The 18,675-nt window shown below is 33.7% G+C and overlaps 1 protein-coding gene across 1 annotated transcript in view; it reads right to left on the bottom strand.

Moving 5' to 3' along the window:
* Positions 1–2,871: 2,871 nt before the first annotated feature.
* LOC107442948 (uncharacterized) overlaps positions 2,872–18,675 on the bottom strand; it is a 39,201-nt gene continuing 23,397 nt past the window's right edge. The window contains exons 4-11 of the mRNA XM_043046327.3: positions 17,735–17,881; positions 16,393–16,534; positions 13,437–13,585; positions 11,155–11,363; positions 9,823–9,924; positions 8,525–8,680; positions 5,740–5,790; positions 2,872–4,225 (exon numbers count right to left, since the gene is read on the bottom strand). Coding sequence (XP_042902261.2) covers positions 3,937–4,225; positions 5,740–5,790; positions 8,525–8,680; positions 9,823–9,924; positions 11,155–11,363; positions 13,437–13,585; positions 16,393–16,534; positions 17,735–17,881 — 1,245 coding nt within the window. The 3' untranslated portion in view covers positions 2,872–3,936. The remainder of the gene's footprint in view (positions 4,226–5,739; positions 5,791–8,524; positions 8,681–9,822; positions 9,925–11,154; positions 11,364–13,436; positions 13,586–16,392; positions 16,535–17,734; positions 17,882–18,675) is intronic.

The raw sequence follows: 18,675 nt of genomic DNA, 5'->3' as shown, positions 1-18,675 counted from the left end.
ACAACATTGTACCAGAATTTAACCTCAGTTGGAATTCACGTGCCATACATTGTGATTAGGCATATTTTTGACAACTCTGAAGATTTCCTCTTGGTGAATCTCCGAATACTGTGAACAAATAGATTATAATATGAGAGTTTTGAAGCTAAAGCAGCAAATTGAATGATCGGTGGGAATTTCTTCAAGGAATCTCGTTGTGATATTTCCTGGAAAAACGTATGGTTGGGTTGGGATTCCCTTTAACTTGGTTATTTTACTTATTTCGATTGCAGCCGCCACGTCATTTGTTTTTATTATCAATTTTCCTTGACGTTTGTGTATACACGAGATGATTTTTTCAGGGCAGCTAACTGAGTTATTTAATCGTTATTAACACCTGAGTTATTAACAGGATCGGTTTTTTAGAAATGAATTTTGGCCATTAGGAGTAAAGAGGATAGCAGAGGAGGTGGATAACCCACCAGTCGTTGCATATTCTAGTTGCTCGATAACTGATTCTTCAAATCCAAGTATTGTTGGAGTTGACACTTTGGTAGGTCTTTCCAAATAAGAGTCTGTTCCGAAGTCCATTTCATCTTCCCTCATATTAAGATATGATGGAAGATTGTATTCCACAAGGAGTACTTACATTAAAGTGAGTTGGGCAATTCAAGCCGCACCGGTGGACGGTGCCCGAGTTGATAACCAGGTTATTTTGCCGAATTTCTTGAAAGGAAATACTGTAATACTAATACAGTAATTAGTTAAATGCACTATTTGAAATACGATACTTTAAACTAAGTTTTTACTACAAACACAGTAGCAAAGTCACAATCCGCAATAGTTGCACTCGATTAGACTGGATGTACACACGCCGACGTGATTCCACCCTCGAATCTGGTATGTAAATAAGCTTCTTAAAACCGGAAAAATTTTAAAAACTTCCTATGTATTCCACCGCCCATGTTATGCTTACGAGGCGATGTGTTAACAGGCTTAATATTCTAAAAAAGTTTTATTATTGTGATTTATGCTTAAATTAAAGCGTAATTTTTACCATTTATAAGAATTTTCTGTTATATATAATTTGCAATAGGTAGTGATCCTAAAACAATATAAAGAAAATTAATATCGCAACATAAGTAAAGCGTAAGGATTGCCTATATTAGTTCTCAATTTCTCTGCTTGTTATTTTTCGGATAGAATCGAAAAATGTTTGTGGAGTTTTCCAACTTCCTCTGTTGTTTGTTTCGTTGAAATTTAAATTGAAAGAACGTGTTATTATGTAAGCACTACAAGCATAATAATTTCGGAAGGCGAGCTTTTCAAAGCTCAGGCGTAAAAATCAATGGAAAATAGTAACCTGGAAGTCTTGCGACGAATTTTAACCACCGCTGCTTGTGCTTAGCTTTTCAGGATCAACCACAAATTGCCTCGAACGGTTACATACACCACAACTCTAATACATTTTAAGTCGTCAGTTATTTAATAATTCAAAATTACTTACAATGACGGAATAAATACTTTATGAAAATCATCATGATCATTAATATTTTTCAATGAATGGTTAACCTCGTAAAGCTAAGCACAGATGATGCCGGGAGTTAAAATTTGTCGTAAGACTTCCGGGTTACTACTTCCGATTAACTTTAACACCTAAGATTGAAAAAGCGTGTCATTTTACACTTGTAGTGTCTACTATAGGCGATCGTAACGCTCGAATACGCCATCTGGGAAGAAGATCGTTTCCATGCCTTTGGTTCTTCCTCCTCCTCCGAATCAGATACAACTTTGAATTATATAGACTCTATGGACAGCCACAGATAGTGCTGGTCATCCGAAGCAATAGATTAAGATGGCTTGGCCATATCTGGGGAGTTCCAGAAAACAATGCAGTACGAATCGCCACCTTGAAAAATCCTTCTGGATCTCGGGCCAGAGGAAGACCTCCAACTAAATGGCTGGATGATATTGCTAAAGATCTCAAAGTAATAAACATTAACAACTGGAAAAAAGTCGCCATGGATAGGAGGCGTTAGATGCTACGCGTGGTTGAGGCAGCCAGGGCCTGTAAGGGGCTGTCGTGCTGAAGAAGAAGAAGGTTATCCTCGTAAATATAAGCACAGATGACACCGGGCGTTAAAATTCGCCGTAAGACCTCCGGGTTACTACTTCCGATTAACTTTAACACCTAAGATGAAAAAAGCGTGTCATTTTACAATTGTAGTGCCTACTATAGGCGATCGCAACGCTCGAATACGCCATCTGGGGAAAAGATCGTTTCCATGCCTTTAGCCCTTCCTCCTCCTGCTCTTTTCAGTTGTCTAGGAATGTACTATGATATTTATCCTTTTCTTAAAACTTTGGTATTTAATTCCTAAAAATATATATTTTTTTTTAATTTCTATGATGCTTCATTTTAGAACTATGTTTAATGCAGTTTTCAGTTCCATTATTTTCCTAACTTAAAAGATTTTAATCTATCCCCTCACTCCAAATCATGACCGATTTAATGTATACCTTGCTGCAGATACACGCCGGTTATTTAATTGGTTGCCAGGGTTGAACTCACAACCTCCAGCTCTCCAGCAGCAGAGTGAGCGAAACCTTTATCAATGGCATACACCTGAGTAGCAATATTTATGCTTTAATGTATAATATAATATAATCTTTGATTTAAAAGTAGTTGTTTTAACAGTTGTTTCAAATCTATAATTTAAACATATGTATATAATACCTATGCTAGTTACGCAGCAGTATTCTCAAGTACTGGCAAAATAGATTGGTTTTTAAAAAATTTATGCCAGATTGCCAGATAATTTGTATTTGACTACCACTTTTATAGTGAAGATGCAAGACCTATGTTAATGTTTTTCAAAAATACAAAAAGGCTTTTTATTACTATTTTTTGTCTTTATTCAACTTCAAGATAAATGTACAATTTAAAACTATAAATGGATATGATATTAGTTTCAATAATAAACAAATTAGTTTCAATTACAGTTCAATCATGTTTTAATTTAGATTAAGACTTCTTTCAGTTCAGGTTATTTTTTAGTTTAGATAACATAATTATAGGTCACATAATTATCTAATTTTTATGACAAAAACTTTAAAAGTGCATATCAAACTTTGAAAGTACACAAAAAATTAATTATGCTTGGAGATTTTTTCTGGGATGTACCTTACATATCTACCCCATAGTAGTTTATCTACTTAATTCTTTTGTCAGTTGTCTCCAAGGAGGAGGAACAATTTGAAAATGCAATTTTACAAAAGTTTTTTTTTTTATTAGGAATTCGAATAAAGTTATATTTACGCATTCGCATTTGTCACTATTAGTGACAAATGCGAAAATTTATGAAAATTTATATGAGCCAGAAATATCTTAAAGATATTTTTGACTCATATAATTTTTTTACAAAATGCTTTTTTTGACAAATAATTTTATGTCAGTGTAAAAAAAAACTATAATTTTAAAAGTTTCCCAGCAGTATAATTTTTAAATCTACTGAAATAATCTATAAGGCATGTTCTTTAAGCGTTAAAATCAATTTTTTACCCAGATAATCTCAAAATCATTTAGTGTGGACTTGGGTTTGATATGCACCGTCTTATTTATTAAATCATTGTCAGGAGAACATGCTTCAAAAGTTCGCATGAAATAGCTGCATTTACTAGTGATATATGTAATATTTCTTTCATCAAGGAACTAAATAGTATAGTTAAAACTGTTCATAGTTTCGAACTAGTTGTTTCAGTTTTGCTTTCGACTTCTTTATACACATTTTCTGAAGTATGTCTTTACATTTTGTAGCAACTAAATATCTTTCACATAGTTTGTTCCATTTCTTTGTCGTAAAATCCAACGAGCTCACACTGTTTAAGTCACATGTTACAAAACTTAACCTCTCAGTTTGACACATTTGGTTCGCAAACACATTAGTTTAAGGAGTTCTATCCTGTTTGGTTTATGCAGAGCCCTCTCCTCTTCGCACCACATTCACAACAGTATTTAGCTCCAATAAGGGGGAATTTACTATTGCACTGATGGCAATAGAAATTCAATGGTGTGTCATCGTTACTTTCCCTACTCAAGGGTGGAAGAGAACCGTTACTGCTACCACTACTGCTTCCATTAGAGTTCATTGATTGGTCCAGATCCCCATTCCAGCACATTTTACCCATCCAAGTCCCAGGCAGCTCGCTGCTTGACACTTCTGGAAGAGTAGGTCTCTTATTCCAGCTGAAAGTATGGGAACAACAATCAGTGGCTTTATAATTACTGTAAACTTTAACTTAATTTAAAGTTTGTTAATCTACCACCTGATGTGTTTTGTGAATAGTAAAACCACTCAAAGAGTTTGAAAAAGTTTTCGGTAATCCATTACGATTTGACGATATAAAAAGAGGTGTATATTAATTAAATCTGTTCTGACTTTATAATTAAATCCAATTAATTTTCTTAATGAAGATTAGTTATACTTTGTGTTACGCAAGAATAAATCTAAACAACGTGAATAAAGCACAAATCATGGCAGAAAAAGGGGTAGATTCGGTTCTACAAATAATAGCCTGGTTTCTTAGGACAGGTCGGCGCCCGCTGGAAATCAGCGCTAACCTCTGATTGATCCATTTGTGAGTTTGATAGTATACGTCATCGAACGCTCATCTAGAACTACAATTGCCATTCAACTCAACTGCAGTTGTATTACAACGTGACGTTAACCACAGAAGCAATGGCGGACAACATCCAACAGCTGATTGAAATCAGCCAAGATTTTGATTTTGACATTAAACATTGCTTCTTCATTAAACATAGCACTCGTCATTTAGCTCAACTATAATGTGTTTCTTCTTGGACAAAGTCATTGTTTGTTCTCTAAAACACTGGTCGACAGTAACAAAACCAATACAAATTAAAAATAAATATTTGTTTACGTTATTAATGCATGCGCAATGAGAGATAATGTCTGCGTTGGACCGATTGCTCACGCAGAGCTAACAAAAAGGTATTTTTTTGGCGTCCGCTCTACGTCAACTTTCAGCTGACGCCCAGATAATGTGCTTGTCCTAAGAAACCAGACCTTTAAGTGTATTGTTACATGACTGAATTCTGACATTATAATTAAATCCATTCCATTTTCCTAATGAAGATTAGTTATACTACTTTGTTAATCTAAACAACGTGAATAATGGCACAAAAGAGGACATACAACAGATTCGGATCTACAAAAAAGAACCTTTCCCAACGTCGAAACACAAAATTTTGACTCTGACATTGAGAAGGTTTCTTGTTTATAAAACAGAAAGTATAGTATGTCCGTTTTTTTTTTTACTTTATTACTTTACGTAGTTACTTATGTGCGTTACGTTGTTTAGCTTTATTCATTTCATTTTACATTGTCAAGGAAAAAAATAATAAGTTTAGATGAAATAAAGTTATTTTTGAAGTACTTTGAGTGATTCATCAAAATGTTAATTTGTCTTCGAGAATGTTACATAAATAAGAAATTAATAATAATATCTCTGATTTAAAATATGAATTTCTCTCTTATGAAAAAACATTTTCTGAATCAACCTCACCTTCAATTTTTTATTGTGCCTGTCACAACATTTCAGATAAAAATCTTTCAACGATCTTTGCATTGTATGAATATGATTATTATCATGCAAAGCTACATTCAACAATTATTGTAACAATTGTAAGTGAAAAAAATTATTTTATAATAATTTAATAAAACACTTTTTATGTCTTACCTATTGGATGAACCACCACTGCTGGATGCAGATCTGCTGACATCTGTGCTTCTACAAAGAAAATAGTTACTTAGTGGTTGCTAAATTTCAGAATGTTTCAAGCCTATGAATTCATTGAATAATATCTGTTAAATTCTAAAATCTGGTGAAATGAAAATATTATAAATACGAAAAGGCAACCACCAGTCCTTTTTGTCACCTTTACTTGAAATAATGGTGGTAAATTAATGTACCACGTTATTATGAGAAAATCGACTATGATGAGAGTTTTCAAAGCGAGGGCTTTGATATTTTTTAAACATTTTCGTGAAATGATTAGTAAAAAAAAATAAATATTAAGTTGATAAGAAAAATTATTTCAAAAATTAGAACTCTGGTGTGCATGGAACAACAAAAACAATTTCAACAATGGATTGCTTTTCGAATTGTTTGGACTAAATTCTTTCTGTTTAGTTGCGCATAAGATTTAAATTAAAATACAATAAGCTGGTCCATAAAGCTTTTTGTTTCTCCAAATATATTTGGCGAAACATAGCTAATATTTAATCAGAAATATTTAAGCAGAAATAATGTAATCAGAAATAATTAAAAAACAAAGAAAATTAGACTTGACATCGTAGGAAAAAACTTTTGGTTACAGATACTTTATTCGTTAAAAAATTGATAATATAGCACCAGTTTGTTGCAAGCAAAATAAATTACACAACCTGTTCGCTGCAAACAGAATTAATAACGCAATACACTATATTCAGCACTATATTCACTAATCTAAATGTATTTGGCAAAACATAACTAATTATAATTAGAAACACTTAAACAATGTAATCAGAAATATTTAAGAAACAAAGAAACTTAAACTTGACATCGTAAGAAAAAACTTTTGGTTACAGATGCTGCAACCAGTTTGTTGCAAGCGAAATAAATTACTCAACCTGTTCTCTGCAAACATCACTAATAACGCTAGAATTAAGGTATACGGGAATTACTCTTTCCTTATAGCATTTTTTATAGTTGTGACTCGCTGAATTAAATAATTTAAATGTTTTTCTTTCGGCTAAAAGATTGTATAAATAGAAAATTTTAGGAAAGTATAGAATAGAAGTATAGAATAATTTTTTTAGAAGTTTATTCATTTGCTAGCAGTCCTAATTGTAATACAATTGCAACGTTGAGTTAAGGCTTTGCAAAATTCAAATATTGAACCACACTCAATAATAATTCGTATAGTAAGATTGTTACTGACCCTTAATGATGAAGGTTTTAAAATATTGTTTGCTTAGATCCCTAGACATGCTGGAATCCTTGGAATTAAAGTAGCTGATTTTTAAGCAAAATCACGCACAATATTTTCCTCACACCAGTTTTGCGAAATGATATTGAAATACTTTAAATACCTACTTGCAGACAGAATGAAACCAATAATAAACTACATGAAAAAAAACATTTCTAAACTCTTTTAGGACCAAAAATAGCTCCAGAAAAATTAACTAATTAACAGATTATGTATTAGACATACACGTTTAACTCATAAGCATCTTTTACTGAATGAACCAGGACTAGCTGCAGAGAACCACGAGCCATTAAGCACAATTCGATACAATTATGTACAAATTTAAAAAGCATTGATATATCGATTGTGATTATCATAACTTAACAATTTTAATTGATGATGATTCTCCCATAAGTGTTGTTGATTATATTGAAAACACTGGATATCTTACCTTAATTTAACACATTCTAATATCAATCTAGTTTTAGCCCGGGTATTGCCTTTCATGGCCCTTGCCCTGAAAATAACGAACTAACTAGCTACTTGTGAAAGTAAGATTTTATTTTATTTTATAACCTTCGCCGTACAGCAGACCCAATTAAGGGTTTACGACAACCAATGTTTAACTTCGTAGCCTTGTAATTTTTAACCATATTCAGAAGACAAGGGATCAAGTATTGGGAAAAATTCACCTTCGAGGACTTTTTGATGGAAATAACCCGCATTTACGTTACGTGGAGAAGAAAATTTCGAAAACCTCCCATGGTTCGCCTGACGGCCAGAGGACTCTAATCCATGATACGTTTACCATTGTGGTGGTTGGTGCGAGTCGGGTGTGGAATTCGAATCGACCAGCTATCGCTGGGATTCAAACCCGGTTCATCTCATTGAGAGACTAGCGCTCTGTCCACTAAACCACCACAACTTGAAAGTAAGATTTTATATCATAACGGTAGATGAACAACCAATCCAATTTTTGGGTTTACGACTTCCAAAATTCAACTCCGTAGCTATGTAATTTTGAACCTAATCCAGATGACAAGCGAACTTTTGGATCAAGTAGTGGGAGAAATTTTCCTTCGTGGAGGACTTGTTGCTGGAACTAACCCATATTTGAGTGACATGATCACGAGAACCTCCCACGGTTAGCCTGACGGTAAAGGGACTCTAACCCATGATTCGTCTACCACTGAGTATACTTCACACCAGTGCTGTGGTGGTAGCAAGCCGGGAAGAGATCCAGCCATCGCAGGGATTCGAACCCGGTTCACCTCATTGGAAGGCGAACGCTCTATCCCCTGAGTCAGCGTGGCACCAAAAGTAAGATTTTGTTTTATTTTATAACCGTCGTTGAGCCGCCGACCCAATATTGGGTTTATGACTACTCATGTTCTACTCTGTAGCCCTATAATTTTGAACCAATCTGGAAGACAAGGAAACTCCTTGAGCTTTGATTGGAAGTAAGATTTGTTTGCATTCATAATTAGTAATGGTGATTTGATTTAATTTTTTTACCTGGAATTCCAATTATCATTATGATTTTTCTCGTACTGATGTCCACCAGTCAATCTGACTCCTGGTACAGTTCTCGGAATTCTATCAGTTATTCTGCTACAACTGAGTAGTTCACGTAACTGTTCAGAAGTGAAAGATTCTTCCAGATCCACATTCCTTAAAGTAACAAACAACATTTAACCTTTTAAATGGAAGCTTTGCAGAGACTTTTAAAAATAGCACAAAATTCAAACAATACTCAAGCCAATTACAATGTAAATTGAGAAGTAAAACATTTATTTATTCCAAAATATTGTTAAATCTTCCATCAATTGTAAGAACATCAGAGAATGTGCAGTGTAAGTGCAATGATGCAATCTTTTAAGTTTTTAGACCTCAAATGATATTATAGTACAAATATTTGAAGCAACACCTTTGATGTTCTTATAATAAAACTTCTTTATTAATTTTTTTTATTGAGAATCTCATACGAGAGAGTATTAATACTGTTGACTTTATATTTAATAAATATACTTTCTTTTATTTAGCAACAAAAATTAAGTTTTTATTTCTTTTATGCTATTGAAAGTGTGAGCACTTACACAAATAATTTCCTTTTTTTATTTTATTCGAAAAAAATAACTTAAATTCGTATATGTTATTCGTATAAAGACATGATTATAAAAATTCAAAATGATTAGACAAGTTCAGTCTAGCAACAAAATGTATCTTAGTGGCGTTGATGGGTATTTCGATCCGAAATGTCTGTGTCAGGCGGTAAAAGATATAGATGGTTTGGTTCACCGGGAGTATTTAACATAAACTTCTACTAGGGGGAAATGAAAATTTTGTGGCTCGAAACCGAGTTAATTTTGTAGAAGACCTCATCGCTGGCATTTCTGTTGATTCAGGGAGTGCCAGGTATCTGATTTGAAGTTATACTTTTCATGTAACGTCGTTCTGAAGACTGTGTCATTGCTTTTTAACGGAATCTCAAGATATTGTTATAGAAACATGCATAAATCGAATAATTCGTATAAAATTTATTTCTGAGACAAACTTATGAATTAGAGAGATTTAGAACTCTTCTTTTTCCTATTAACTTAGAATCAAATAGATAAGTTTGGTACAATCTCTCCTGGTCTGTAAATGTCTTCTCATTTGCACAGAATGGCTTTAAGTAAAAATTTAGCATAACGGAGAGTGATGCAAAATCTCATAAATACATTAGCTGAAAGACGTAGGTATCGTTGGCTACTCTTTCAGAGATATTTCCACTCAGTGAAAATTTTACCTTAATAATACTGTAAAAATTTTACCTTTTATTGTTGTGGTTTGGAAATCTCTCTTTGAATTTAATGATATGTTGAGGAAGCTCCGGTGAAAGCAGTTGCTCTTTTTCTCTACTTCTACTTCCGCTCCTACAAAAAGTATGTAAATCAATTATAAATCAAACTACTAATAAAATTTCAGGACATACAGTTTCTTTAAAAAGATCAATTCTTTGTTTTGGTTTATTTGTATCAAAAATTAAGTCTAGGTGGTTTTCCTCTAATCACGGGGATTTAAATTTCCATAGAATACATAGTTACTTTCTAAAGGAAATGAAAAGTTTGGAACGTGAATCACTTATAAATCATAAACTATTAATATAATTTCAAGACATACAGTATCTTCCAAAAGGTAAATTATTTGTTATGGCTAATTAACTTCCTGTTATGGCTTTAATTCTTTGTTATGGCTTATTTTAACTTCCAGGGAAAGCATAGTTATTGAGAGGAAATGAAAGGTTTGGGACATGAATCACTTATAAAATCATTAACTACTAATACAATTTCAAGACATACAGTCTCTTCCTAAAGGTCAATTTGCTGTTACGGTTATCAAAAATTATATCTAGGTGGTTTTCTTCTAACAACGGGGATTTTAACTTCCAGGGAAAGCATGATTACTTTCTAGATGAAATGAAATATTTGGGACAGGAATCCCTTTTAAATCCTAAACTATTAATATAATTTTAAGACATACAGTCTCTTTAAAAAGGTTAATTCCTTGGTATGGGCATCAAAAATTATGTCTAGGTGGTTTTCGTCTAACCACGGGGATTTTAACTTCCATGGAACACATCGTTACTTTCTAGAGGAAATGAAAAGCTTAGGACGTAAATCGCTTGTTAATCATATACTACTAGTAAAATTTCAAAACGTACAGTTCCTTCCTAAAGGTTAGTTTTTTGTTATTATTTTTTTGTATCAAAAATTATGTCTAGACTGTTTTCTTTTAACTACGGGGATTTAAACTTCCAGAGAATGCATCGTTACTTTCGAGAGAAAATAAAAATCTGGTCCAACATAGTGATAAGCTAAAAGGGTACACGAAATTATTACACCAAATTGTTCCTTGGCATATTTTTCAGGTGAATTACAAATTTTCAGAATTTTACGCTAGATACTAAACAAATTAGATTAGATACCAGCCATAGGAATAATGGTATTTTTCTCCAAAAACCTATTTATCAGCATTCCAGAAAATGTACAGTTGTAAATTATTAATTTATTGCTTAAAACACTTCAAATAAACTTCTTCGCTTGGAGAGATGTAGTCCTTACCTTTTGAAAGATACTGTTCTAAGTTTTACATTTGTGTCATACCTGTGCTTCACATTCGAATATGCCACATTATTGTTCGCTCGATCAAGACTACTATTTCGAGATCGCCTGTTGTCTAGTACAGGTGGTGAAGAACGTGGCTGTTTTTCCCTCTCTGGAGGGGTTTTTTGTTTGGTGTTGGAAATATGATTAGATTCTGCTGTTTTTGTTTTTCTGTTTAAGACTCTCGATTTTCCTTGTGGTGGACGGTACTGAAAAAAATTAAAAGAATATAAAAAAACGTATCAAACACATGGAAAACATCTTTATGGTATTATTAAAAAAAGTTATCTAACACAGAATATTCAGGGCCTTTTTATCACCTAGGCCCACTAGCCTTGGGCCTACAATTTCTGTGGGGCCTCAGAAATTAGTAAAAAGTCCTCCTTATTTCTGTTTCTTTTAAATACTGAAAAAAATAGTTTTTCTCAAAAAATGCATTTCTTTTTATTTCAAATTTTACACGCCCGGTGGCTGAGCGGTAGCGCTTCGCGCTGTCGTGCCACAGGTCCCTGGATCGATCCTCGGGCGGGCAAGGTTGACTCAGCCTTTCATCCCTTCAGTGGGTCGATAAATGAGTACCAAGCATGCTTGGGAACTAAACACTGGGGGTTCCGCGTTCGGCTGACCACTTGACCGGAACATCTGCTTCTGCACCCCAGAGCCCAAGGTCAAGAAAACTGAGATGGGCACAGTAGGCCTTGGCCCTCTAGGGCGCCGCTGAGTTTAGTTTAGTTTTTCTTTATATCCTGATGCAACCAAACTCATATAAACATTGCACTAATCAAATTCGAAAGTACAGCTGAATTTCAATTAGTGCAATTTTTACAGAAACGGCTTAAACGAAAGCACTGAGAATGCACATCTGCAAAGTCTCTTATGATTAGTGTCAACAAGAGCAATATGCTTTTCGAGCTACAATCTTTGATGTTGATAATTTAAACTGATTAATACAGTTCGACAGTATTGGAATTTTGATTTACTAGATAGTCTTGGAATCATGAAACCTAATTATCAATCTAGTTTGCTCAAAAGAAAAGAAACAAGCTTTAAATGATGAATCTAGCAAAAAAAAATCAGAAATTCTCAATCAAAATATTTCTCTATTGTCAAAGTAGAGCCCCCTGTTTCTGATGAAGCTGCTCTCATTGAGAGTTTGATTAAATTTATTGTTTGAGAGTTTTAATTGAATTCATTGAGAGTTTTAAATGCATCAATATTTTGAATATAACTTTTTCATTGAATATGAATTTTAATGTTTTAAAATGTGTTATATCTAAATATATTGTTATTTAAATGTAATTTTAATTTTCTATGACTAGATATAATTTTGGCTCTTTTGGATTTTTTTTCTGTGTTGAACTGCATTTTTCAATAAAAATTGTAATTAATAACCTTGATATCTTGGCATACATGCTGAACTTATCGTTAAATTTAATGAAAAGTGGGATAGCTTTGTGTTGGTTTAAGTACTAAATAAAAAATAATTACAGCTTACAATAAAAAAAAATTCAGCTAATCAGTGGCTTTTAGCAAAAATCACTGATTTCAATCATTTGTGATCATCAAAGTATTTTTATTTTTGCATATATTACATTGTTTTTGATATTTTGCTTTAACTTATAGATGCGTTAACTTTATCTTACAAAAATAATCTTCAATTGTTTGCTTTCAAAATTTCTTAGAATGTTTCTCTTGAATCATGCAATTCAGTAAATTCTTTTTTATTGTTAGGACTACTCTTCAGTAATATAATTTTAAAATATTTTGTAAGAAGCCCGGAAAATTTGGGGGGCCTTGGGCCTGAATTTGTCTTGATCGATCCCTGAGAATATTCTATTTGTACCACAATACTGAGTATCCAAAGGAGGGCGTTTTTGGCGCATTGTGCACTCTGAATATTATTGTTACCATACTTTAACACTAGATTGCCCAAGGAAATCATTTTAACTGCTTTTTTTAACTGTTTTTTTCATTTGCAAAGCATATGCAAATAATAATGGATACATTTTTTATTGTTAATATTTACTAATAATTTGTTATATAACTGTAAATAATGCAAAAAAATATTAAAAATTAATAGAACAAATTTCTTTACACATTAGCTATTCTATCACATTTGCAGTCATTTTGACTGCTTTTGAGCAATATAGGTATATACTAAGTTTCAGTCTTTCTAGTGTTAATACATACAGGCACATTGATACCAGATATTAGTTTTTTTTCCATTTAAATAAGATTGTCAAAAGTTTCTTGAGATTAAGAAACACTTTGGCTAAACATACTTTTACTCTAGCTATAAGTTTTTGTTTGGCTTCATCCGTCGTCTCTGCTGATTTTGGAGTTAGAGCTTTCTTTTCTTTGCACCAAGGAATATGACGTTCAGCAGCCCGCTGATTGAAATGCCTTTGACAAGATGGGCACTGAACGTAATCTGAAGAAGAAAAGAATTCCATTAGTTTAAAAAAAAGAGATTATCTAGTAAAACTATTTAATTTTCAGTAATTATCTACATGAAGACAGGTTTTCATGTCTTCCAAACAAAAATTTGTCATGACCATAAATGATTTAAAAATTAATGTGTATCACACGATAGCTTGCAAGTAAAAATTTTTTAAAACTGGAGGGAAAATCGGATAACCGAAGAAAATATTTACTTAGTTTTAGTTTCCATAGGTTTGAATAACTCCATAAAACATTAAGGCTGTTTTTTTATAAAATTAACAGGGATAAAACTTCACGAGTATATGAAATTTCGTTGAGAACATGCACTTTGCTGATTAATTGAGTTTGAATATTTGTAGTTTGATTGTGTTTTTCAGAACCTTTTCAAAGCATTTAGGTTTGTATTAAGGAAATAATATTACTTTTTTTAAATTTCCAATGGCAGGCCAATTTAAAAGAATAAAAAGGATAAAATAACAAGAAAAACAAGGCAAAAAGAGATAAATAGACCCGTACGGGCCCTAGCCTCCCAGTAGCGTCCACGCACAGTAGTGGAGATGAGCGCAGGACAGACGGAAATATGGGGCAGGTCCATGTCCTCCCCAAGGTGACAGAGTTTGCATTTAGGACAGTCAAAAATTTTTATACTGAAAAGGTGTTTGGCCAGACAGTTTTATAAAAGTTTACTATTATAAAAGTTTACTATTTTGATATAGTTTTTATTTTTTTATACAAGGGTTGTCCGTAAAATAAGGTTTCCAGCGAATTTTCGCAATGAAAAACATGTTTATTGGCATTGAATAATACATGTTTGGAAAGTTTAGTCTTCCCTTTTTTTCTCGACATAATCGCCGTTAAGATCAATGCATTTTCACATAGAGTGTACCCTCTTCTTTATGCCTCAGTCGTAGAAATCTGCCGCCGAGCCGCGAAGATAGCTTAAAACCTCTTCCTTCAGCTCTTCGTCGGTTGTGAAATGCGTCCGTCCCAAGTGTTTCTTTAATTCAGGGAAGAGATGGTAATCACTGGGGGCCAAGTCTGGGCTGTAAGGGAGGGTTGGTGACAGTATTCCACCCAAATGTGTTGATGAGATCAGTTGTGACACGGGCGGTGTGTGGACGAGCGTTGTCCTGATGGAGACGCACTCCATTTGTGAGCATGCCTCTCCTCTTGTTTTGAATCGCGTACCGAAGGTTCTTCAACGTCCGACAGTAGCGATCCGCATTAATTCTTGTGCCGGTAGGCAGGAATTCGCACAACAGCAACCCTTTCCTGTCCCAAAAGACACTCGCCATCACTTTGCTGGCAGACAGAATTTGCTTAAACTTCTTCGGCTTCGGCGAGCCTGGATGTTTTCACTGACAGGATAGTTCTTTTGTTCCCGGTGTCATGTAGTGGACCCAGGTCTCGTCCCCAGTGACAACAGAGTCCAAAAATCCCTCGCCATCTGTTTCGTAGGCATGAGGAAATTTGTTTATTGTCATCCGTTTGTTGTCATCCGTCAGCATTTTCGGCACCCACCTTGCACAAACCTTGGCATATCCTAAGCGGTCTCTCAAAATGTTGTGAATGCAGGACTTACTGACATCAGGGATCATTTTGCTGAGGTCCCGAATCGTCACCCTTCGATCTTTCAGCATTGCTTCTTCCACTTTTGCAATCACTTCTTCCGAAAACGATGGCCGGTCAGAACGTTGTTCGTCATGGACGTCTGTACGCCCGTCTTTGAATTCTCTGCATCATTTGCGCACATGTTGCACACTCATACACTTTTCCCCGTGCGCCTTACACAGTTGGGAATGAATGTCCACCGGAGGAACGTTTTTTGCACACAAAAACAAATCCCAGAGCGTAATTCGCACCTGGCGTGAGAAACAAATGGAAGAGCTATCTTTCAAGGCTACCAAGACTAGAATTAACGTTGTACATAGCTCGCCGGAGCGGGAACTTGGGGAAAGGGAGCCAAGCTACACGCCAGTCTCACCAAACCCCGCTTAACAGCGATCCTAACGTCCGCAGCTTCTTGGGAACCTTATTTTATGGACAACCCTCGTATTTAGTTGAATAAACTCGGGATTCGTATTGCTAATTAAGAAAAAGAGTAATTATTTGTGGCGTAACTACCACTACAAATATTAAATACCAAATGACTAGTATATAAAACATGTTATCTTTAATTTCATTTAGAGGTATCAATTGATAGATAAAGGTTGACAAAGTCGAAAATAAATATCTTCATATTTAAGGGGGTAATTATAACAGATATTTTAGTAACTGAAAAAATTATTCTTCGAAACTATTTACTTTTAATCCTAAAGGATTTATTGATCGTAAATAAATAAATAATATATAAATGTACGTGTGTGTGATTGAATGGCTGTTGGACATAGTTTAACTTACTGTTAAAATTTCATTCATAACAGTGAAAAAGTTTGCTTAATATGATATTTATAACTAATTAAGATATTAGGTTTGGCGAAGAGGTTGAAGAATTAGAATATTCAAATTCAGTTGTGCCCGGCATTTGGCTTGATATTACCATTAAATTTTATGCGTTATTCAAGAAAATTTTTTAAGGTGAATAAACTGATCGGCAAAAGCTGCTAGTATTGTTCTATTTCTTTTTCATTATTACGTTATGACAGTGTTAAAAAACTGTCTCTTATTTTATAACACCGTTTAATTTAATCAAGTTGAGTTAGTAATGACGTTTATAATTTGCACAGTGCAGCCGCTTCCTGCTCATGAACCATTAAGCTCTACATTCAGCCAACAATAGTATTATAGTACACGAACCTGATGGTACTTTTTTACGGTTTTCTTTTCCGGGTGGGGGGTTATCTTCAGGCTTCCCCCGAGCTTTCTTTATGGTATCTATCAATTCTTCATGCTTCTCTCTCCAAGTATTCTTTTTTTGATTAGTCTTAGCTTCGGCAGGCTAGAAAAAAAAGTAGAGAAATTAGGTTTTCTTGATCTAAAAATCAAAATGAAGATACTTAGTGTAAAAAAAAGTTAGGAAACTGTCAAATATCTCTAGAAATATGTATTGGATCGAAAAAGTGAAGCTGAGCCTATTCAATATTTTTTTTAAAGTGCTCTGGGGGCAAGGGGGGAGCAGCTTTGTTATCCTAAATATAAACACCTATTTTTTTATTGCAGATTTGGATTCTCCAGAAATACCTAAGCCTATTTGAGTTATAAGTTTATGCATTTTGCTTAACAGATGGCTCTCTAACTGAAATTTTTTTAAAATAATTTTATTTCCTATCTAAATGACTTTCCTCTAAATAATAAACAGGTTGTTTAAATATTTATGCAAAAAACTACAATTTGGTGGTGGTGTATCACTTTGCATGGTTGTATTTTAAATTTTGGTTAGATTTTTAAAAATTAAATTCGATTTACCAGGAAGAAAACGAGACTTTTTATATTTTTTTTCTCATATCTCTATTTTTATTTACCTGTTTAGCAATACTGATAACACCTGTTGCTCTCACATGGGTCTCAGAAGAAAAAAGAACAATAGGAGAACAAGAACTTACTTTACAACGCATTTTGTGAAATCAATTAAAAATATTAGGGATTTCTGGATGGGAACAGGCCAGGTCTGTTATAAAGGACAGAATTAAAGGGAGAGAAGATATTCTGAGGGCCTAGGAGCACCAGTTACGTGGTCGGAAAAAGCATTGCTCACTTCGTTGATATAGAGCCGGGGTTCATGAGTTCGATCCTGTCATTCATGTAACTGAATAATCAGCATTGATACTCATCAAGATAAGTCAGTAGAGTATGAAAGTCACTGGTTGTGAAAGCCCATCACTGGTTGTGATTGGGACGTTTAGAGAGGCTGGTACCAGCACAGGCACTGTCCGTGTCATCTGACCAGAGTCATAAATAGGTGGTATTCCTGCAATGAGGCTAGGAGCTTGGTCATGGTTGGGTGGTGTGCTGAAGGCATTATGCACCAGAATATAGCAATATTGATATCTTGAATGATTAAAAAAATTACCAGAGCGTAAATAGTTGTTAAACATATAATAAACCCCAAAAAATAGATTAGTATCATTACATATGTTGACGTGTTACATATGTAATGTATTGAAAAAAATTAGTTAGTCTTAATTTTTTAAATTCCTACCTTTGCCTTCGCAGCAACTTGCTTTGTCGGTTTCGCTGCTGCTTTAGGTGCTGGTGGTGGTGCATCTTCAAGTGCTCGTTGTTTGGAAGAATCGAATACTTTGCGTTTCTTTGCCGCGTTTTTCTCGCAGACTTTCTGATGTCGTACCTTTGACAAGAAATAAATAGTTTTCAATTTTTTTCAATTGGTAGTAAACGGAAAAAAAAAGTTTAAACAATATATTTTTGACAAGACTGCAGCTTTTAATGTTTAGGGAAATAAAATCAACATAGTGCACACACTGCACACACTCTTGACGTAGAAGTTATCAAAATTTGTTGGAGTGATAAAATATTCCTCTGATAACATTTCTGTGGTTGACAAATAGTTATTCGTTGCCTGTCTATTTATTAAGCAGGGAAAGAAGTCGATACCATTGCTACAATGTGTGCTTAAACTAAGACCTATTTTGAAATGTAAAAGTGTTCACTGCATTGCTTAAGTTGAAACCACTTTCGATTTTTTAAAATTGAATTTAAAACTACATTATTTAAAATAAAACTGCCATTTCTATGTTAAATCGATCAGTGATCAATCAGTTTAGATCATAGGTTCTTTTTTGGTACACAACCACTTATAAAGAATTTTCAACGCCCCCTAGAAAAAAATACTCTTCATATCCCCCCGTTTTTTAATTTTAATATTTTCAGAAAAACACCCTTATGAAATTACTATTTGGAAAGATGCATCATACAAATCACTATCGACCAGTGCATTCATATTAGAAAAAATATTTTACATCAATTTGTATGAAGATATACTACACTTAAATGAGCTTTCAAAAAATAAATTTATTATCTTGCAGTTCGAATTAAAAAATTCAAACAATATTTTTAATAAACATTAATTTAATATTTTATATAGTTTCATAAAAAAGTGTTGCGATTCAAGATCAACTTTCG

This window comes from Parasteatoda tepidariorum, chromosome 10, assembly GCF_982258835.1.
Source record: "Parasteatoda tepidariorum strain Cologne lab strain chromosome 10, Ptep-v5.0, whole genome shotgun sequence".
NCBI classification, from domain to species: Eukaryota; Metazoa; Arthropoda; class Arachnida; order Araneae; family Theridiidae; genus Parasteatoda; species Parasteatoda tepidariorum.
This window is presented reverse-complemented; position numbering and strand designations above follow the sequence as displayed.